We start from the raw sequence: 23778 nt of genomic DNA on the forward strand, positions 1-23778 counted from the left end.
GAATGCAATATGCAGTGTGCCTGTAGCCGTATTGGTCCCAGGATATTAGAGACTAGGTGGGTGAGATAATACCTTTTATTCAACCAACTTCTGTTGGTGAGAAGAGACAAGCTTTCAGCCTTACACAGAGTTGAAGAATCAGCTTGTCTCTCTCTTGTATTACCTCACCCACCTTAACAACAAGGAGTCCAGTGGCACCTTAAAGACTAACAGATGTATTTGGGCATAAGCTTTCATGGGTAAAAAACCCACTTCTTCAGATGCTTGTTGTTTTTGTGGAAACAGACAAACATGGCTACCCCCGATACTACTCACCCACTTTGTCTCTCTAATGAATGCAATACACTGTTCCTATTCTATCACATTATACAACAGCCATATAGCCAGTCCTTCATGAATGTGTATTTACTCTGAAAAGAATGTAATGCATTTAGAAAACAAATGAATAATGTCTATAAAGGTTATATACTTTTGTGGATGAGTGGAACATGAAGTTAAAAACGATAAAGAATGCTTTATTTTCAAAAATACCCAATTTACAACAAAACAAGTGTGAATACTCTGAGCTGTTAACTTATACGTAGAGATACAGTTTTTCACTTATAAAAATAAGTTAAAAATTAGGAAACCATTTAAATTTCAGATTTGTTTTATTCTTTTTTACATCTGAAGTCTGGGGCTCTTAAAAATACTGGGTCCTCTCCCTTTCAGACACATGTAGGAAAAAACAGTACTAAAAATAGTGTGTTTGGGGTGCACTAAGAGTGACCATGGGAGGAAAAACCCATGGAGAACAATACAGGGTCCAGAGGGCCTCACCAAACTGGTGAACACTGGACTTTAACTACTCCTTAACTGAATAAACTCATGGGGATTTATATTGCTTGCATTTTGGGATACTACTCTGTGTTTTAGTCTTTGTCCTTTATGCTATAATATCATCTGTAGTTCACGACTCTGTGTCAGCAGCTCTTGTCAAGCCTGAAATACTCACTGCACCTAATACTGTTGTTATAATCTGTGTATAAAAGATGGCATGTAGGGGTATAGTTGGAAAATTAATAACTCACTGATCATTAATATTTTTGAATGCTGTACACACAGGGTGTCTACAAAGAATTATGAATACGTGTTAGCATTATGTTCTTAAAATGTGTTTGGCAAGCAAAGTATGAGCCCAGTTTGCCCTAGACAGAAGAACGTATACTTGTCTCAGGCAGAGACAATAATGGTCCATTTACATAAAACGTAAACAAGCTATTAATCTGGGGAGAAGTTAGTATGACAGCTACGCCCCCAACAGGAGAGAAAAACTTCATCTGGGCTATAATCACAGGGGATCTGAACTTCAAATGATAAATAATTGAATCAACTGATTGCATATAATACTACTGTATTATAAAAGTGAATCAAGTAAGATCTTATGAAAGCTAAAGACACATTGGAGACTAATATCACTGTGAAATGTATGTACTATATTAACACTATAGGAGAAAATATGGATATTTAATTATATTATGCTTTAAAATCTGTGACCAAACACAGGGAGAAATAGGTTTTCTCCCAGACAGGAGTTAAGGGAGCTATCTACCTGTCTCCGATGAAATTAAACAAAGTGCAACCAAAAACAGTGGAAGCCTCATTTACATATGAATCAGCGGGGGGCTCGGAAGCCCACAGGAAGAGAAGAACAGCATGAGGTCATCCGGACAAAACAGTAAGTTTGGGAAGATAGAAGGGGAGAGGAGAAGCCATCTTGCACACAAGAGGCCCGAGCACTTGCAAGTTGATAACGACGGGTCCCTCTAACAAGGGGGCTGAAATCTCTGGGAATGGAAGATTGGTAAGGATCTTGAACGAAGACTGTAACTTGTTAAATTAGGTCTTGGCAATTAGAAAGCATATTTTTACTTTTGTTTGTAACCCTTAACTTTATTCCTTTTACTTGGTATCACTTAACCAATATTCTTTTGTTAATAAATTTGTTTTATTTTTACAATAAACCAACTCAGTGCTGTGCTTGAACAGAAGGGTGCATTTACCCCAGGTAAGTTAATAAGCTGTGACGTGCTTTTGTTTCTTTAAAGGAGCAAACAAACATTATTATTTCTCTGAGTGTTCCAGGAGAGGGCTGGATGCTTCAGCGTAGTTTTGGGGAAATTTGGGACAGGGAGTGTGTTGGGGTCATCTCTGCAAGAAGTAACCAAAGAGTGGTGAGTTCCAGAATGGGGCTGCTATGTTGTAGGCAGGCTGCTGGGGTCAGAGCACTGGACCAGGGCTGCATAGCATACAAATACTCAGAATACTGCATGTTTGTGTCTTGACTGGAAGCATCCTGAAAAGAAAACCACAGCAGCAGAGCATTTTGAGGCATTGAGGGTTGCAAGACAGGCAGTGACACAACCCTGCACTGGTCTGGATTGCAGCCCAGAACATGACAAACATACTTTTAAGAAAAACCTCTCCAACTCTGCTCTCCTTCATTTCATCACGTCTGTGATTGGCAGGAGATTCCTGATCCTCCTTTGTGCTGTCATAGTTCTCAATTCTCCTAGTCAACCCACAATGGACTAGATCTGTCTTCACCTAACTCCCTCCCAGAACACTTTCAGTCAAAACAATGTTTCTATTTTGAATAGTTAGGCGTCCTTTTTTCATCTTCAAAATCAAAACCAATAGACTCTGGAAGCTAACCTACAGTAACAGATGGTCTATGGGAGAACTAGATCTATGGGTGAATGTGAACTCAGAGGTCCTAAAGGGCTCTCTACCCTCAATCCGTATGTACCTTTATTGCTGTTTCTACTCATAGTGAAAAGTCTGGGCTGCAGCAATAACAGACAACCCTGTGGAAATCCTAGGGGCAAGCAGGTGGAAGCAGTTTGAAGTTGTAAACAGCTCTCTCAGCCTGGCTCCCCACTCATTGCTGCTTGTGGAATGGTCAGAGCTATAAGCACACATTGTCCTATTTCCTTTATTTGGTTGAACTTAGGGCTGTCAATCAATTAAAAAATTAATCTCATGATTAATCGCACTGTTAAACAATAATAGAATACCATTTCTTTAAATATTTTTGGGTGTTTTCGACATTTTCAAATATAATGATTTCAATTAAAACACAGAGTACAAAGTGTACAATGCTCACTTTATATTATTATTTTTATTTCCAATATTTGCACTGCAAAAACCAAAAGAAATAGTATTTTTCAATTCACCTAATACAAGTACTGTAATGCAATCTCTTTATCATGAAAGTTGAACTTACAAATGTAGAATTATGTACAAAAAATAACTGCATTCAAAAATAAAACAATGTAAAACTTTAGAGCATACAAATCCACTCAGTCCTACTTCAGCCAATCGCTCAGACAAAATAAGTTTGGTTACGATTTGCAGGAGATAATGCTGCCCGCTTCTTCTTTACTATGTCACCTGAAAGTGAGAAGAGGCGTTCGCATGGAACTGTTGTAGCCAGCGTTGCAAGATGCACTAAAGATTCACATGTCCCTTCATGCTTTAATCACCATTCCAGAGGACATGCTTCCATGCTGATGATGGGTTCTGCACGATAACGATCCAAAGTAGTGCGGACCGACGCATGCTCATTTTCATCATCTGAGTCAGACGCGACCAGCAGAAGGTCGATTTTCTTTTTTGGTGGTTCGGGTTCTGTAGTATTCGCATCTGAGTGTTGCTCTTCTAAGACTTCTGACAGCATGTTCCACACCTCGTCCCTCTCAGATTTTGGACAGCACTTCAGATTCTTAAACCTTGGGTTGAGTGCTGTAGCTATTTTTAGAACTCTCACATTGGTAGCTTCTTTGCGTTTTGTCAAATCTGCTGTGAAAGTGTTCTTAAAATGAACATGTGCTGGGTCATCATCCGAGACTGCTATAACATGAAACATATGGCAGAATGCAGGTAAAACAGAGCAGGGGATGTATAATTCTCCCCCAAAGAGTTCAGTCACAAATTAAATTAATTCATTATTTTTTTAAGAGCATTATCTTCATGGAAGCATGTCCTCCGGAATGGTGGCTGAAGCATGAAGGAGCATACGAATTTTAGCGTATCTGGCACATAAATACCTTGCAACGCCAGCTACACAAGTGCCATGCGAACGCCTGTTCTCACTTTCTCACATTATAAATAAGAAGCAGACAGCAGTATCTCCCATAAATGTAAACAAACTTGTTTGTCTTAGCGATTGGCTGAACAAGAAGTAGGACAGAGTGGACTTGTAGTCTCTAAAGTTTTACATCGTGCAGTTTTGAGTCCAGTTATGTAACAAAAAAGAAATTAACATTTGTAAGTTACACTTTCACAATAAAGAGATTGTACTAGAATACTTGTATGAGGTGAATTGAAAAATACTATTTACCATTTTTTACAGTGCAAATATTTGTAATAAAAATAATAATATAAAGTGAGCACTGTATACTTTGTATTCTGTGTTGTAATAGAAATCAATGTATTTGAAAACGTAGAAAACCATCCTAAAATATTTAATACATTTCAATTGGTATTCTATTGTTTAACAGTGCGATTAACTGCAATTAATTTTTTTATCACAATTTTTTTGAATTAATTTCATTGAGTTAACTGCTATTAATCGACAGTCCTAGTTGAACTGTATCATGACTGACTGAAAGAGGGACCCCCCCATCCTCATGCTTCATTATGACATGTACCCTGTCCACTGTGCTCTATAACACAAAGTGGACACTTATACAATACATAATTAAAATTAGTAGTAATCAAGGTTCCCCAAAGCCATGTAGATACATAGCCACGTACGTTGCTGATGGGTACTACACACTGCCCAGTGTCTGTCATGCAAGGGAGCCTCTTTAACACAATACAAATGGCTCCTTGCCTTATAGAGGAAGCAAATAACCTCACCTTTCAAGGAAGCGGAAAGACAGTGATTTGAGAAAGAAAAATGTCTGGGTCAATTATTGAGTGAAAGTGAGGAAGAGGATATGGGATGGGGAGAGTGTGTTGGAAAGAAGGTGAGAGCGAATGTGAGGTATTGGGTGAATAAGAAGGGAAGAACTACTGAAGGTATAACTGGAATACAGCTGGTGGTAGAGTAAGGAAGAGGGAATGAGAGCATCTTTGCTCATAGATTATAAACTTGAGCTCAGGCAGCCATTCATTTTACTCACTCCCCCCCCGGCAAATAATCATGATAATGACAGATTCTAAAGATTTCAATTTAATTGTTTCTTCTGTGTAATTTCTGCTGATTGGGTTCGCCTCAGAATCATTCTCATGCATCAATCAGCTTTCAGCACAACATTAATTGTACTTAAATATGGTAAAGCACCATGCACACCCCTAAAAAACGAGGAGTACTTGTGGAACCTTAGAGACTAACAAATTTATTTGGGCATAAGCTTTCGTTGGCTAAAACCCATTTCATCAGATGCATGCAGTGGAAAATACAGTAGGAAGATATATATAACCAGAGAACATGAAAAAATGGGTGTTGCCATACCAACTGTAACAAGACCAATTAATTAAAGTGGGCTATTATCAGCAGGAGAAAAAAAACCCCTTTCGTAGTGATAATCAGGATAGCCCATTTCAAACAGTTGATTAGAAGGTGTGAGTTACAATAGGGGAAAAAAAATTAGCATGGGGAAATAGTTGTTACTTTGTGTAATGACCCATCCACTCCCAGTCTCTATTCAAGCCTAAATTTAATGGTGTCCAGTTTGCAAATTAATTCCAGTTCTGAAGTTTCTTGTTGGAGTCTGTTTTTGAAGTATTTTTGTTGGAGAATTGCAACTTTTAGGTCTGAAATTGAGTGACCAGGGAGGTTGAAGTGTTCTCTGACTGGTTTTTGAATGTTATAGTGCAGTATAAATCATAAAACTAGATAACTTAATAAAATTCATGTAAAAATCACAGTAAAAACGCCATACACAAAGCAAATTCTAAAGCAATATACATTCTCCTCTGTCAATCCAGATAGATCTTATCTATTCATGTAAAGGACAAAAAAAAAAATGCGAGAAACCTGTTTGAATGGGATGCAGATAGTTTCATTTGAGAACGCAGTTAAAAGGCTCCATAGGCTTGAAATGTCACCTACCACAAAGGGCTAGTTCTAACTCTCTCTCTAAAGCAGTGGTGCACGAACATTTCTAGTTGCGCCCCCCCCCTTACCATTAATGGAATCTGTTCACGCCTCCCCACCCCCCATTACTGCACAGACAAGGCTTCCTCAGCAGTGGAACTTGGGCTGAAGGCAGAGCTGGGGGCGGAACTGGGGATGGGGGAGGAGCTGGAGCTAGAGGCGGAGCTGGTCTGGGGATGGAAAGGAAATGAGGGCAGAGCTGGACTGGGAACAGCGTGGAGCTGGGGGTGGAGAAGGGCTGGGGGCTGAGCTGGTCTGGGGAATGGAGCAGGGCTGGAAGCATGACACTCACTCCCCGTCCCACCGTGGGGGCTGGCCCACTGTGCATCCTCGAAACGTTCCTCCATGTCCCCCAGGGGTCATGCCCCACAGTTCAGGGACCACTGCTCTAAAGTCAGAGAGAGTCTTTCCATTGACTTTAATAGGAGTTGAAATGGGTCTCAAAACAGCAGCATGCATCATAGCACAATTCATCGCAGAAGACCTGTAAATTTTGTTTTCTCACAAGTTTTATTCCCAAATTTGTCTGAGCTCCTGACAGATTTAAGAATAAAAATTTTGTGAATGACAATAATTAGGGGGTCTTTATCCCAACTTTCCTACAGTCATTCATAGATAAGAATGTAAACATAATGTACATGACAGGAAACTTCAAATGTGGGCTTTAATTGTAAGAATTGACTCATCTAACTGAATTTCTAATACAGAAATTTAAGAAGATGCAAGTTTTATTTAGAACACACCCAGTGTTCCACATTTATTAGCTAACTAAAACAACAAAGCAATTTATACCATGAATGTAACTTTCACAGCCCTAACTAGCAGCTAAGAAACACTCAGGAGGAATTGGATGGGTTCTAAAGGCTGAGATGTAAACACTGGGTTCTTGTGAGGGGAGTGCAGGTGCATTTTTCAGTTGTGAGGGTAAATATCTTTATCCCTTCCAGCTGCAAAACCCCCTGGACTCAGGGGAATTGGACAGAGAGCAGGAAGATGTATGTGCTGGGAGAGAGGGACATTATGAGGGATTTCACATTAGTTATACCAATGTAAGCAAGAGGGAATGAACCGTCATGGAGAACTCTTATACAGAAAAATACACATCTTCTGTAGCATACAGCAATTTAATCTTGAGTGTGTTAAAGTTAACACTGTAGTTATGTTGTATGCGCAAAGAATATGCCCTTTCAACATTTTAAGCAAACTAACTGCCCAGTGGAACTGTTATCGAAGTACAGCAAATCAACTAATAAAGAGAATAGATAGCTGTTAAACACTTCGGGCTATTAGAAAATAGAAGCCAACAAACTTCAAAATTAAAAAGATAATTTTTACCTAATCTATAATTATGCTGTGAAATTCATTTATGTATCACTTATGCTAACAGTTTAGGAAGGTTCTAAAAAGGAAGAAACAGTCACTTATCTTAAAATAACTATGGTTCTTCAAGATGTGCTGTCCATACATATATTCCACTCTTGATGTGCATGGACCACATGATCTCAAGACCAGACTCTTCTGGCTAGCCATGCCTATTGGGGCCATGCCTGTGCCCCTAGTGTCCTCATGCCCTGTACCAAAGGCACAAAGGGTAAAATGGGCCCAACCACCCATTAGCTACTTTGTCAATACAGAATCCAGATGTTAAGGGATTCCATAGTAGCAGGGAAGGAGGGCGCATCTCAAACAACCATAGTTACTGTAAGGCAAGTAACCATTCCTTATTCTCCAAGTGATTTTCCATACATACTCCACTCTTGGTGACTCTCAAGCACTGACCTCATAAGAAGGAGGTGGGTGTTTGGAGTCCACCAAAACAAAGACTGTAGCACAGCTCTGCCAAAAGAAGTATCATATCTTGATGTTTCAATGAAGGAACATATTTTGTAAAGATATGGACTGAACCCCAAGTTGCTGCCCTGTGTATTTCTGAGATGGGTATGCTTCCCGCAGATGATGCCTGAGCCCTATTGGAATGAGTCCTAATCTGAGCTGGTGGAATCCAAATTGGCTAGCTTATAATAGACTAATGAAACTATCAAAAGCCTGAGGGTTGAAATAATACGACCCGTCAAGAAATTTCTTGAGGAGACTCTAAATGATTTAGTCCTATATAAATAGTACAAGAGTGCTCTAAAGACATCTAACATATGTCAACTAACCTCCCCCTGATTAGAATGTTGTGGTGGTGGTGGTGGGGGAGGCAGTGCATAGGCGCTGACTTCTGCTGGTGCCGGTTGGTGCTCGACCCCCTTGCCCCGCCCCGACTCCACCCCAACCCACCTCCTCCCACCCCTGCCCCGCCCCCACTCCAACCCCTTCCCCAAAGTCTCCACCCCAACTCCACCCTCTCCCTGCCCCTATTCCAACCCCTTCCCCAAATCCCTGTTCTGGCCCCACCTCCTCCCCTGAGAGCACTGCATTCCCGATCCTCCCCCTCTCTCCCAAAGCTTGTTACACCATGAAACAGGTGTTTCGCGGTGGCAAACACTGGGAGGAGAAGCGTGGACACGGTGCACTCAGGGGAGGAGGCCGAGGTGAGGTGAGCTGGGGCGGGCTGGGGAACTTGGCTGACGGTGAGTGCAGAGCACCCACCAATTTTTCCCCGTAGGTGCTCCAGCCCCAGAGCACCCACAGAGTCAGCACCTATGGGGGGCGGAAATCTAGCAAATGAATTTAGTTCAAATGAAAATCAGCAACTATTTTATGCAAAAACTTGGGATGGGGCCTCAGGATGACCTTATCCTTATGGAATATTTTATGAAGAACGCCTGCCGTAAGTTCCTGTATTCCCCAATTCTTTTGACTGATAATTGCTACTTAAATATTATCTTCATGGATAAATATAGCAAAGAGCAAGTTGCCAACAGCTCAAATGGGGCTCTCATTAAACCTTCTAGGACAGTAGAGGACAACCTGCAGCCTACACGTGGCCTGTTAGGGTAATCTGCTGGCGGGCTGTCAGTTTGTTTATATTTGCATAGCCGCCCGCAGCTCCCAGTGGCTGCGGTTCACCGTTCCCAGCCAATGGGAGCTGCAGGAAGCGGTGCAGGCCACAGGGATGTGAAAACACATTATAACTGGTACCAGGAAAAAATACTCTCTCTCAAAAATCTGAAAATAAAAACAAAAACAACAAACCCACATGCCAACTGGCAAAAACTACACTAACTACAGTAAATATTCATAAAACGAATTGCTTACAATTATGTAAAAAACAGTTCTTGTGAAAACAATATGGAGTCCGGTGGCACCTTAAAGATGAACAGATTTATTTGGACATAAGCTTTCGTGGGTAAAAAGTCCCTCTTTTTCAGATGCATGCGAGTTCTTGTGAGTGCATCATGACACAGACATTGCCAGCTACGAGTGGTGAAGCGGGATCTGAGGGGCAATTGGGCATGCTCTATCATTTATGCCCTCAGTACAGGGCACAAGGACATTCAGGGCACATGCACAGCCCCGATGGACACTGCTGGCCAAAAGATTCCAATCTCATGAGCATTAAGAATGGAATATATAGGGACAATCACGCAAAGAAAGAATTCGCATTTCTATTAATAGAATATAATCTGCAATTAAACTTGCTAGAATAAAATTGTAAAATAATATCCGTCCTCATGTTCGATGGAATGAACAGATCACCAGCAGGAGTCAGGAAAATAACCCCTCTCCTATAAGAGCACAATTAGATACATTATCAAAGTTTTATAACTTCTTAAATATTGGTCACTATCAGAAACAGAATACCAGATTAAACGGTCCACTGATCTGTTCCAGGTTGATAATTCCTAAATTTCCATCTGAGAATTTACAAAAGCTGCTTATTTGGAAAAACATTAAATTCAATTCCAAGTATTAATTTTAATTGCTGATAATAAAGCAAATATGTAAAAATATAACTGCCCTTTTCCGTATGCATTTTCTGAATGTATATTAAAATAGAATAATCTTGAAAAAAATACAAAACGTGTGCAATAAAAGAGGAAATGCTCAGACTTACCTATAACTGATTCAACTGTATTACTGCCAGGGTAGAATGGGAGAGCTTTGGCACTGATAGCTGAGAGAGCTGTTGGGGATGAATTATCTGATCCAATACTGGAAGCCAGACTAGAAGTTATACTGGAGGTTATACTTGAAGCAAGTGGATTAACCACTGAAAAAACACTGAGATGGTTCTGTTTAAAAATATATAAATAAAATAAGCAAAATGCATTTGTAAACAAAATTATTAAAATAATCTTAAAAACAAAGATTTGGGAGACATTATATAGGTTATTTAAATTTGCACAATAGAAGAATCTATGTAATTAATTAATTTAGGATCATGTTCCTGTGTATTTGGCAGAAAATGTGCTTAACACAGCTAGCACGTTCCAATAGTCTGGAAATTGCTCCCAGAAAATATATGTCACAAAGGCAGTTATACAACAGGCTAGGACAGTTTGAGCCTGAGGAACAATTCCAGAAGAAAAAAAAATCCATGCAAGAGGTGACTGAGGTCAGTTCTGTATTCCCGTATAAAAATGATCAAAGAAATTTGAGGTATAAAAGACCTAGAGGCATTAGGTCATTTAATCCATTCTCTAGACGTAAACATACAGACTCACACACCTATATCTTACTGAAGCTAGAGTCCAAGTTAGCTAGCATAGTGTCAAAATATGACTGTACGTATGGCGCTTGTACCCCTGTGCTGCTTACCTCTAGCTGAGCCCTGCTGACCCAAGGAAAGAAGTTAGGTCTTTGATTCAAGTTAGTTTTTTCCCTACAAATTTAAATGTCACCAGTTAACATTCTGAACAGGAAAATTAAGTTTCAAAAAGTTTGGAGTGAGTCTGTGCATAACCCAACTTTTATTTTTTGTCTTTTAATTTAAAAAATTAACAAAATAATAATATCAAGTTTCAGTAACAGTGTATGGAACAATAACTTATTGCATTGGTGCCTATGACTCAGGAGCACTGAATTTGCATTAATACATTAGTTCTCTGCTGAAGAGCTAAACTGATTTGTACTAATATCTTTGGTGGTTTCCAGTCAGATTCAGACATGGATATACTATGGAAACGAGGCTGGTTGTAAAACTCAAACAATTTCTATATGGCAATGGACAAAGGCCAAATATGCATATTGATACTTGAAGATATTTTTGTAGTTTTCTGATCCTGTCCATGAAGAGATACTGTTGACTTGTCTCAAGATCTTGCACAAGTGGATAGTGTATTACTCTGACTTCATCAATTTATTTTGCGTGCATCTCAAAGGGCTATGGTGGGAGTTGCATCTCCTTCTTGAAAGTTCGATCTAAGTCTGCATTTCTAGTGCACTACTCAATGTGATAGCTAGCTCTCAGCTGTGAAGTCTCTTAAATTCTCAGTTCAGTCACCTCTTTCATTCAACCTATGATAGAATGCTTGGAGAGACTGCTGTATGCAATGTAGCTGTAGCCGTGTTGGTTCCAGGATATTGGAGAGACAAGGTGGGTAATATCTTTTATTGGACCAACTTCTGTTCATGAAATTCTATAGAGTATGCTGTGTCATCGATATGCCAATATTCCCAGATCTACAATTTTGCTTCCCAAGTATCCCAGTGTTGGAGTGAAACAGGAATCTATGAAAAGTAGTCAGGTAATGAATGAGACAGGGGACTGCAGGAAGAGAAAGGATGGTCTAGCGGTTACTGCAGTTGAATTCACCCTGAAGCATGGATAGAATCCAATTCCTTTGCCACAGAATTCCTATGCAATGCTGGGAAAGTCATTAACATCTAACACTTACTTCACAGGTGGTCACCAATTGGGTATTCCTCATTTTCTAGGTGCCTACTTTTGTAAATCAGATCTTAGGTCTTATCACTCACAGCTGCAACTGAAGTCAATGGGAGTGATATTTTGAACCATTTTGAAAGTGCTATAAAATATTAAGTTCTCTGAAAAATCAGGGCATAGGCATCTCAAATTGGGCACCCAAAAACTGCATACACTTCTGAAATTAATGTCTCTGTGCCTCATTTCCCCATCTGTAAAATGGAAATAATAATACCAACTTACCTCACAGGGATGTTGTGAAGATAAATTCATGAATGTTAGTGAAGCGTGAAGATGCTACAGCCAGGAGTGCCACAGAAAAGTCCATGACAAAATTAATAATTCCATATTCAGAGCATAGTTTGAATGGTGTGCAGTAAATACAGCATGGGGCCACACGGTGAAGATTGAGGATAAAACAAAATATTGAGTATTTTATCATGATGTGAGCACCATTCATCCTGTGCAGTGAATGAGGAAAAAATAGTATGTAATCATGTACTTCAAAACTGTGTCATAACTAAGGATACGGTTTGGTCATGAAGATCACGGATTCCGTGACTTTAACAGATCTCTGTGACTTCAGCTTTGGCTTGAGCCCCCACCGTGACCATACCCTGATTTTGTATATTTTTACCACGACTGCTCCGTGAAGTTTGCCTAATTTTACCGTGACAAAATCATATCCATAATCATAACACACAAGGGGGCAGAATTAAGAATACACAGGCCACCTTATTTATAGCATTTCCTATATTCTGTTTGATTTTCAACATAAACATTCTTTTAACACAGTTTTTTGTTTGTAATTGTAGATAGAATGAGGTAGAACTACATTTATTTCCTGATCCTGCAAACATGTACACTTTGATTTACATGGGACAACTTATGTGTGAAATTATCAGGACATGTCACGTGCATAAAGTTATCACATGTGTAATTGTTTGCTGGATCAGGGCCTTCGTTTGCACCTTAAAAGCAGCCCAGTAGTTGAGACAACTCTTCTCAGCACATTGTTAGCTATGTTTGCCAAGTACGCATGTGTAGTGCAGTCTTCCTTCCCTAAGAACGCTGGTTAAAAGTACTAAAAGAACCTAACCCCCAATATTACACATGTGCAAAGTAAAATTTTCAGTGATGCATATCTCTGCCCAATGAAACCCAACATTTCTAAAGAGAGCTATTTCTCTGCCATATTTACACTTCCTAGCCCAACTGTTTTGGTGCTAGCATGGTTAAAAAAAGTGTAATCACTTATTTTTAAGTGGGAAAATGTTTTCTCACTTGTGGATCTAAAGATATAGTTGTTTCAGCTCCATCTTTCAAAAATCATCTTTAGGGAGAGATGAGACCTAGAAGTTTTCAGCCAGAAAGAGGAAGTTTCAGAAATGAAAATAGGGTTTATAATAAGAATAATCAAGCAACCTTTACTATAACAGTCACTAGCACTTCAATCGTTACTCTTCTCGATGGAGTTAAACCCTGTTGTTATGGGTCAGGCATGGCCACTGCATTACAATCAGGGTAAATGTAAAGAAGCCATTGGAATCAGGTGGCTGAAAGAGTAGCAGTAGCACCCAAAACACAGGCCCATGGCAAAACTGAGTAGAAGCTGAATCTGAGTAGAAGCCCAAGCGATTTCAAATGCAGGGGCTAGCACTTTGTTTGGCGGAACTGTTTTGGTATCTACGTGAGAGAGTGAACGAGGAACACCACAAGCTGGAGCGGAGCAAGAAAGCTAAGCGGACAGTAACAGCCGGCTGGCAATGTCGCCCTGAGAGAAAGTGAAGAGAAGAAAGCTGGCTGGGTACAGAGTGCTGGCTGCAAAGACAGGGTTGGAAGAGGAAACAAAGGACCTGTCTCCTGCTGTGTGTTTCCTACTGTGTTCAGGGAACCAGGACTCTGTACATTCTTTGTAAATAAACAAAATTGCATCAAATACCTACTCTCAATTTCTCCTCCTAACTGGAACAACCTGCAAAGATCCCAAATTTTTGCCTAGCCACTCGGTCGAAAGTGGTAACATTACATAAGAACATAAGAACGGCCATACTGGGTCAGACCAAAGGTCCATCCAGCCCCATATCCTGTCTACCGACAGTGGCCAATGCCAGGTGCCCCAGAGGGAGTGAACCTAACAGGTAATGATCAAGGGATCTCTCTCCTGCCATCCATCTCCACCCTCTGACAAAGAGAGGCTAGGGACACCATTCCTTACCCATCCTGGCGAATAGCCATTAATGGACTTAACCTCCATGAATTTATCCAGTTCTCTTTTAAACCCTGTTATAGTCCTCGCCTTCACAACCTCCTCAGGCAAGGAGCTGACTGTGCGCTCAGTGAAGAACTTCTTCCTTTTATTTGTTTTAAACCTGCTGCCCATTAAATTTCATTTGGTGGCCCCTAGTTCTTATAGTATGGGAACAAGTAAATAACTTTTCCTTATTCACTTTCTCCACACCACTCATGATCTTATATACCTCTATCATATCCCCCCTTAGTCTCCTCTTTTCTAAGCTGAAAAGTCCTAGCCTCTTTAATCTCTCCTCATATGGGATCTGTTCCAAACCCCTAATCATTTTCGTTGCCCTTTTCTGAACCTTTTCTAATGCCAGTGTATCTTTTTTGAGATGAGGGGATCACATCCGTATGCAGTATTCAAAATGTGGGCATACCATGGATTTATATAAGGGCAATAAGATATTCTCCGTCTTGTTCTCTATCCCTTTTTTAAATGATTCCTAACATCACCTTTGCTTTTTTGACTGCTGCTGCACACTGTGTGGACGTCTTCAGAGAAGCATCCACGATAACTCCAAGATCTTTCTCCTGTTTAGTTGTAGCTAAATTAGCCCCCATCGTATTGTATGTATAGTTGGGGATATTTTTTCCAATGTGCATTACTTTACATTTATCCACATTAAATTTCATTTGCCATTTTGTTGCCTAATCACTTAGTTTTGTGAGATCTTTTTGAAGTTCTTCACAGTCTGCTTTGCTCTTAACTATCTTGAGCAGTTTAGTATCATCTGCAAACTTTGCCACCTCACTGTTTACCCCTTTCTCCACATGATTTATGAATAAATTGAATAGGATTGGTCCTAGGACTGACCCTTGGGGAACACCACTAATAAACCCTCTCCATTCTGAAAATTTACCATTTATTCCTACCCTTCGTTCTCTGTCTTTTAACCAGTTCTCAATCCACAAAATCTTCCCTCTTATCCCATAACAACTTAATTTACATAAGAGCCTGTGATGAGGGGCCTTGTCAAAGACTTTCTGGAAATCTAAGTACACTATGTCCACTGGATCCCCCTTGTCCACATATTTGTTGACCCCCCTCAAAGAACTCTAATAGATTGGTAAGACATGATCTCCCTTTACAGAAACCACGTTAAAAGAAAAGGAGTACTTGTGGCACCTTAGAGACTAACCAATTTATTTGAGCATGAGCTTTCGTGAGCTACAGCTCACTTCATCAGATGCATACCGTGGAAACTGCAGCAGACTTTATATATACACAGAGAATATGAAACAATACCTCCTCCCACCCCACTGTCCTGCTGGTAATAGCTTATCTAAAGTAATCTTCAGGTTAGGCCTGGATTTGTGCTGGAAATGGCCTAACCTGAAGATTACTTTAGATAAGCTATTACCAGCAGGACAGTGGGGTGGGAGGAGGCATTGTTTCATATTCTCTGTGTATATATAAAGTCTGCTGCAGTTTCCACGGTATGCATCTGATGAAGTGAGCTGTAGCTCACGAAAGCTCATGCTCAAATAAATTGGTTAGTCTCTAAGGTGCCACAAGTACTCCTTTTCTTTTTGCGAATACAGACTAACACGGCTGTTACTCAGAAACCACGTTGACACACAACAATTTATGCTCTTCTGTGTGTCTAACAATTTTATTCTTTACTATTGTTTTAACTAATTTGCCCAGTACTGACATTAGACTTACCAGTCTGTAATTGCCCGGATCACCTCTAGAGCCCTTCTTAAATGTTTAATTAAATATTAAAAATGCTTAAACATTCAACACTTATACAGCACTTTAAATGTGCAAAATCCTGTATAAACAAACCAATTATGCTACTGTTTTTCCTGGGCTTTGAAGATTAAATAGCTTCATAAATGTTAAGTATTTATTAATTATTGTTAGGGCCTAACCAAATCCATGGCCATGAAAACCGCATCACGGACCATGAAATTTGGTTTCCCCCCTGTGAAATCTGGTCTTATGTGCTTTTACCCTATACTATACAGATTTCATGGGGGAAACCAGCGTTTCTCAAACTGGGAGTCCTGCCCAAAAGGGAGTTGCAGGGGGGTCATAAGCAGTAATGAGGTGCCAAAATCTGAAGAACCAGTTCCTTCAGTCGCTCCGGGACTTCGGCAGCACTTCAGCGGCGCGTCCTTCACTGGCTCCAGGTCTTCAGCGGCACTGAAGGACCTGCTGCCATAGACCTGGAGTGAGTGAAGGACCCGCTGCCGAAGTGCCACCAAAGACCCGGAGCGCCGCTGGGTGAGTAAAAATTAAAAAGGGATTCAAAGCCGGAAAGGACGGTCCTGCAGGCCAGATGTGGCCCCCGGGCCAGGAGTTTGCCCACCCCTTTAACAACCGGTTCTAAATCGGCTTCAAAATTTAACAACCCGTTTGCGTGAACCAGTGCGAACCAGCTCCAGCTCACCACTGGTCATAAGGTTATTTTAGGGGGGGTTGCAGCGTTACCACCCTTACTTCTGTACTGCCTTCAGAGCACGGCAGCTGGAGAGCAGCGACTGTTCGCCGGGTGCCCAGCTCTGAAGGCAGTGCGCAGCCAGCAGCGCAGAAGTAAGGGTGGCAATACCATACCATGCCACTCTTACTTCTGCGCTGCTGACTTCAGAGCTGAGCGGCCAGAGTGTGGTGGCTGCTGACTGAGGGCTCAGCTCTGCAGGCAGCAGCGCAGAAATATGGGTGGCAATACCATACTATGCCATCCTTACTTCTATGCTGCCCAGCTCTGAATGCCAGCAGCAGCGTAGAAGTAAGGGTAGCAGTACTGCAACCCCCCCACAATAACATTGTGCCTCCCTCAACTTCTTTTTGGGTCAGGACCCCTACAATTACAACAACGTGAAATTTCAGATTTAAATAGCTGAAATCACGAAATTTACTATTTTTAGGGCTGTCGATTAATTGCAGTTAATTCACACAATTAACTCAAAAAAATTAATCACGATTAAAAAAATTAATTGTGATTAATTGCACTGTTAAACAATAGAATACCAACTGAAATTTATTAAATATTTTTGATGTTTTTCTATTCAAATACATTGATTTCTATTAGAACACAAAACAAAGTATACAGTGCCCACTTTATATAATATTTTTTATTACAAATATTTGCACTGTAAAAATGATAAAACAAAAATAGTAGGTTTCAATTCACCTCATACAAAAACTGTAGCGCAATCTCCTTATCGTGAAAGTGTAACTTACAAATATAGATTTTTTTGTTACATAACTGCACTCACAAAACAATGGAAAACTTTAGAGGCTACAAGTCCACTCAGTCCTACTTCTTGTTCAGCCAATCACTAAGACAAACAAGTTAGTTGACATTTATGGAAGATATTGCTGCCCGCTTCTTATTTACAATGTCACCTGAAAGTGAGAACAGGCGTTCGCATGGCACTTGTGTAGCTGGCATTCCAAGGTATTTATGTGCCAGATATGCTAAAATTCGTATGTCCCTTCATGCTTCGGCCACCATTCCGGAGGACATGCCTCCATGTTGATGATGCTCGTTAAAAAAATGTGTTAATTTAATTTGTGACTGAACACCTTGGGGGACAACTGTATGTTTCCTGTTCTGTTTTACCTGCATTTGCCATATATTTCATGTTATAGCAGTCTCGGATGATGACCCAGCACAGGTTCATTTTAAGAGCACTTTCACAGCAGATTTGACAAAACGCAAAGAAGGTACCAATGTGAGAGTTCTAAAAATAGCTACAGCAATCGACCCAAGGTTTAAGAATCTGAAGTGCTGTCCAAAATCTGAGAGGGATGAGGTGTGGCACATGCTTTCAGAAGTCTTGAAAGAGCAACTCTAGGATGCAAAAACTACAGAACCTGAACCACCAAAAAAGAAAATCAACCTTCTGCTGGAGGCACCTGACTCAGATGATGAAAATGAACATGTGTCGGTCCGCACTACTTTGGATCGTTATCGTGCAGAACCCATCATCAGCATGGAAGCATGTCCTCTGGAATGGTGGTGGAAGCATGAAGGGACATGTGAATCTTTAGCGCATGTAAATATCTTGCAATGCCAGCTACAACAGTTCCATGCGAACGCCTCTTCTCACTTTCAGGTGACATTGTAAACAAGAAGCGGGCAGCATTATCTCCTGCAAATTGTAACCAAACTTGTTTGTCTGAGCGACTGGCTGAAGTAGGACTGAGTGGACTTGTATCTCTAAAGTTTTACATTGTTTTATTTTTGAATGCAGTTATTTTTTGTACATAATTCTACATTTGTAAGTTCAACTTTCATGATAAAGAGATTGCACTACAGTACAGTATGAGGTGAACTGAAAAAAACTATTTCTTTTGTTTTTTACAGTGCAAATATTTGTAATAAAAATAAATATAAAGTGAGCACTGTACACTTTGTATTCTGTGTTCTAACTGAAATCAATATATTTGAAAATGTCGAAAACACCCAAAAATATTTAAAGAAATGGTATTCTATTATTGTTTAACAGTGTGATTAACTGCATGATTAATCACGATTAATTTTTTTAATCGCCTGACAGCCCTACTATTTTTAAAATCCTATGAGAGTGAAATTGACCAAAATGGACAGTGAATTTGATAGGGCCCTAATTATTGTTTATCTAGGTTCTTATATGAAATCCACTGCTGCGGAATGAGTGGCACCTCTCTGGCATCTGAGTGGTGGAGGAACTGGAGAACAAACTGAGGTTCTGTAGCCAGGCTATACCATAGGTTCACCTTCAGGGACACTAAGAAAGCCAGCTGTATTAATACAGTTAGCTATCTAGTCTGGATTTTGTCACTAAATCAGAGTTGCCTCTGTTTCTAATCCTTATTAGTTTCTGTCCACTTTTTCTTCTTTTTCCTTCTTTTGGACACTATGAATGTTATTGTCATAGGCTTTAAGGCCATTAGGGGCCATTGTGATCATCTGGTCTGAGCTCCTGCATAATAAAGGCCATAGAATTTCACCCCGTAATTCTGCTTCAAGTGTAACAATCAATTCCTCCATATTCCTTGAATCCCCTGACTCAGTTCAAACTCCTATATATCTCACCTACTCCTACCCCTCTTCTTCCCTACACTCCTCTCTCCATGCTATTCTTTTTATCGCCTTCTCTCAGCTTCATACCTTTTTTCATGCCACTACTTGTTATCTATCAAACATGCTCTCTACTTCTTAAAATCCTTTAAAACCCACTTCCTTCCAGCAATCCTTCCTATCTTGTCCCCCCCCCCCCACCCAGTTTTATCTCCATACCTTTCCTTACCTGAATTGCTGTCTTTATGTCTGAGATTTCAAGCTTGTTGGGGCAGACAATGTGTCTTGCTATGTTTTATAATAACTAGCTAGCTAACTAGTGCTTATATTGAGCTTTTCATCTACAGATCTCAAAACACTTTCCAAAGCTGGTCAGTGTGATTATCTCCATTTTACAGATAGGCAAACTGAGACAGAGACAAGTGAAATGACCTGTCCAGGGTTACCCAGTAGGCTAGTGGCAGAGTCTGGAATAGAACCAAGGTCTCCCGAATCTCAGTCTAGTGCTCCATCCACTAGGTCCTCTGAAGAGAAACAAGAGTCATAAAAAGTTGTGTTCTTTTTCTGCTGTATATAAAAGATAGTAAAAAATACTAAATCTCTCTCTTTTTATTCTTCCTTTGCAAGTTGAGAGACATCTGAAGATTTGCTCACTTTTCTGAGGTTTAATCCTGTGCCCTGGGCAAACACTCCTATAATCTTTTAAGGATATCCCCTCTATAATCCTTACCAGGACTTTGCAATAACCAATGAAGAGACCACCAGCAAAGAATCCTTCCCATATGTCACACTGAGCCCAGCTTGTCCTGAGACAGGATTTTAGGAGATTAGTGAGTAGTGTATGTATATACAGTACAGTCATGATTATTCTGTATCTCATCTAACCTCAGGACCTTGATTTAAGAAGTGCTTGGCAAAACTTTATGGAGGTGGGAAGAGGAGGGAGACAGCTTATACTGAGAACACTTTATACAGTATACCAAGCTGCGAAGTGATGCCGGGTATTTCCTTTGCCTTTGGGGAAGTTCATTGCCCTCTCCCTGGGTAATGCCAAGCCACCTCTGTCAAAGAGGATTTATCTCTTGTTCTTCAAGAGATGCCAGAAGTGCACTTTTTTTTTTGGACTGTATCAATTTGCACTAAATGGCAGGCACAAAAATGTACAAACATTTCCAGGGAGGAGCACAGTTGAAAACATAGCATAGATAATTCGATAAAGTGTATTTTACTGTAGTTTTGTTTGGGAAGAGAGTTAACTTTTCCCCTAGTTATAATTAAGAGAATGGATTTTTGATTTAACTGATAAATTAACAGAAAGCAAACAACTGAAATAAAATGATTACAGAAAAGATAACGTTCATCACTGAAAAGAAAATTTCAAAAGTGGGATCCCATCTACATCCAAAACATTTTTAAAAAGCTAAGCTATCAAAACTGGAATTTCACTGGAGCCCGTTATACACCTTTCAGAACACTGTCTCAGGGCTTGTCTACATGTGATGTTACTCCACAGCACAACAAGACAGGATGTGTATCCACAGCAAACTAGTTTGCCTGTAATATCCCATGTGGACATTGCTACACACACTAAAAGTTCCATAGTACATTGATGTATTCCAGTTTCATACAGCAGTACATCAAAAGCACACTCAGAACTTTTAGTGTGCTGCAGCAGTGTCCACACAGGACTTTACTGTGTGCCAAACTGGTGCACTGTAGATTCATACTCTAGCTTGCTGTGCAGTAATGTCCCATGACAACAAGTCCTTAGTATTATGGTTTACTGTGAAAACTACACTGCACATTCTCCAAAAGAATTAATCTATAGAGCAGCGCACTAGATGGACTTTCACTATGAAGTTTCCAATCATTTCTAAATGTAGAGATTTCATAGAATCCAGAATTGTAAGAGCTCCTGTACCATCTAGTTCAATAAAAAGAAAAGGAGTACTTGTGGCACCTTAGAGACTAACCAATTTATTTGAGCATAAGTTTTCGTGAAAGTGAGCTGTAGCTCACGAAAGCTTATGCTCAAATAAATTGGTTAGTCTCTAAGGTGGCACAAGTACTCCTTTTCTTTTTGCGAATACAGACTAACACGGCTGTTACTCCGAAATCTAGTTCAGTGGTTCTCAACCTCGGGTCAGCAGACCTCTGGGGATCCGCAGACTATGTCTAAGATTTCCAAAGGGGTCCGGGCCACCATTTGAAATTTTTTAGGGGTCTACAAATGAAGAAAGGTTGAGAACCACTGATCTAGTTCATCTCTGTACTTGGGCAGGTTTGCTTCCTCTTGGACATTTTCTACTGTTTTATCCAGCCTATTTTTAAATGTCTCAAGTGATGGGGCTTCAATCCCTTGCGAACCTGCACAGGGATGGCTACAATCTACCCCTACATATTACTTTCCTCTTTAACCACTTGCTCACAGCTTTTCTGCTTTCTGCACTCCTCATGCATTTAAAATCAACTGAAAAAGAATGATATCTTCATACTGGAGCTACACATCAGACCGTAGTAAAATGGCAATAAAATAAACACAGAACAGAAATGAAAAGAGCAGCCTGACTAGAATTCTTAGGGCATCTGCCCAGTAACTCTCAATGGAGAGAGGTGACACAGAAGTTCATGGGCACAAGAGAGGCAATTAACTGTGTTCTTGTCGAGAGAAAAAAAGTTACTAACCTTTCTGTAACTATGGTTCTTCGAGATATGTTGCACATGTCCATTCCACTGTAGGTATGTGCATGCCCTGAGCACAGCTGCTGGAAATTCTTCCCTCAGTGGTACCTGTCAGGGCAGCTCGGTGCTCTCATAGCGCCAGTATAAAGCGTACAGCCAGCCCCACATCCCCTCAGTTCCTTCTTTCCGGCCATTTCCGATGTAGAGGGACATTAGAATGACACAAGCCCAGTTCTGTTTGATCTTTAGTAGAACCTTGTACACAAGCAGGATAGGAAGGAAAGAGTAGTACATGTGACCTATCCATTGGAGTAGGAAGGCGTCCATGAGCAATTCCAGGCTGGGACCTTGCAGGGAGGAGAACTAGTGAGACTTCCTGTTGTACCAGGTTGCAAACAGGTCTATCTGGAGAGACCCCACTGCTGGAAAACATTCCTCACGATTTCCAGGCAAAGGGATCACTTGGGATGACAGAAGAAAGACCTTCTGAGGTTATCTGCTAGCTCATTCTGTACCCCCCCACAAGGTGAGAAGCCTTGAGGTGGACTGAGTGGGCTATGCAGAAGTCCCACAGCTGAATTGCCTCTTAGAGGGTGGGAAGAGCGAGCCCCTCTCTGCCTGTTGAGATAGAATATGTCTGCAGTGTTGTCCGTAAGAACCAACATGCTCTTGCCTGTAATGGGAAGCAGGAACACCTGACAGGCCAGGTGAACTGCCCTGAGCTCTCTGACATTGCTGTGTAGTAAGAGCTCTTCTGGAGATCAAAGACCTTGAATTCTGAGGGTCCTGGGTGAGCTCCCCAGCCTAGTGCTGATGCGTCTGAGCCAGGGATATTGATGGTTGGGACCATGAAAAGGGGACACTCGCACAAATAGTAAGCGAATCTAGCCACCAGTTGAGGGAGAGGTGTGGACCAGGGAAGCTACTGTAAGAACCAAGACCAGACGGTGGCAGTTTGGTGAGTACACCAAGGCCAGACGTGCCTCGAGGGGTCTGAGATGCAGTCTTGTGTGCTGCACTATGTACATACATGAGGCCATATTACCCAAAAGTCTCTGACCATTTCAGGCTGTTGTAATCAGGTTGGGAGGTCCTTGAGGTGTACTATCAGGGGCATGATTGTTTGAAACTGACCTTCTGGGAGGAAGGCTCTGACCTAGGGTGACCAGCTAGCAACTGTGAAAAAAAGGGATGTGGGTGAGGGGTAATAGGAGCCTATATAAGAAAAAGTCCCCAAAAATGGGACTGTCCCTATAAAAACAGGACATCTGGTTACCTTACTCTGGCCTGCAGAGTCCAGTACCACTCCAATAAACTCTATCCTTTGTCCAGAGTGAGGGTAGATCTCTGTACACTTATTAGCAGGCCTAGGACCTTGAATGTTGACTGGATGATGTGGATGCTGGACTTCACCCGAGCCCTGGACTGACTTGTGACTAGCCAGTTGTCCAGAAACAGGTAGACTTGTACCCCCAGTCTCCTCGAGAAGGCAGTCACTACCGCCATAGTTTTGTAAACACCTGCAAAGTTGCCAAGCCGAATGGGAGTACTGCAAATTGGTAGTGCGTGTGGTTCACAACGAACCTGAGAAACCTTTTGTGGCCTTGGCAGATTGATATTTGAAAGTAGGCGTCTCCTGAATCGAGGGTGGCATCCCAGTTCCTGGGATACAGGGCGAAAATAACGGAAGCCTGGGAGACTTGCAGAATTTTAATTTCTTGAGGTAGTTGTTGAGCTGGCGCAGGTCTAGAATAGGTCTGAGCCCACCCTTGGCTTTCAGGTTTAGGAAATAACGGGAGTATAACCCCTTCCCCCTTACATTC

At 40.9% G+C, this 23778-nt stretch overlaps 1 protein-coding gene across 7 annotated transcripts in view; it reads right to left on the minus strand.

Annotated features, from left to right (window-relative positions):
• The window catches only part of UNKL (unk like zinc finger), a 147600-nt gene that overhangs the window by 29359 nt on the left and 94463 nt on the right, over nt 1–23778 (minus strand). For 6 of the 7 annotated variants that reach the window (XM_077829347.1, XM_077829350.1, XM_077829351.1 and 3 more), the window contains one exon: nt 10149–10326. In XM_077829347.1, coding sequence (XP_077685473.1) covers nt 10149–10326 — 178 coding nt within the window. Of the gene's footprint in view, nt 1–10148; nt 10327–21958; nt 22061–23778 lie in introns of those variants that run through there. The other variant, XM_077829355.1, reaches the window with a different exon arrangement.

This window comes from Eretmochelys imbricata, chromosome 10 (assembly GCF_965152235.1).
Source record: "Eretmochelys imbricata isolate rEreImb1 chromosome 10, rEreImb1.hap1, whole genome shotgun sequence".
Lineage (NCBI taxonomy): Eukaryota > Metazoa > Chordata > Testudines > Cheloniidae > Eretmochelys > Eretmochelys imbricata.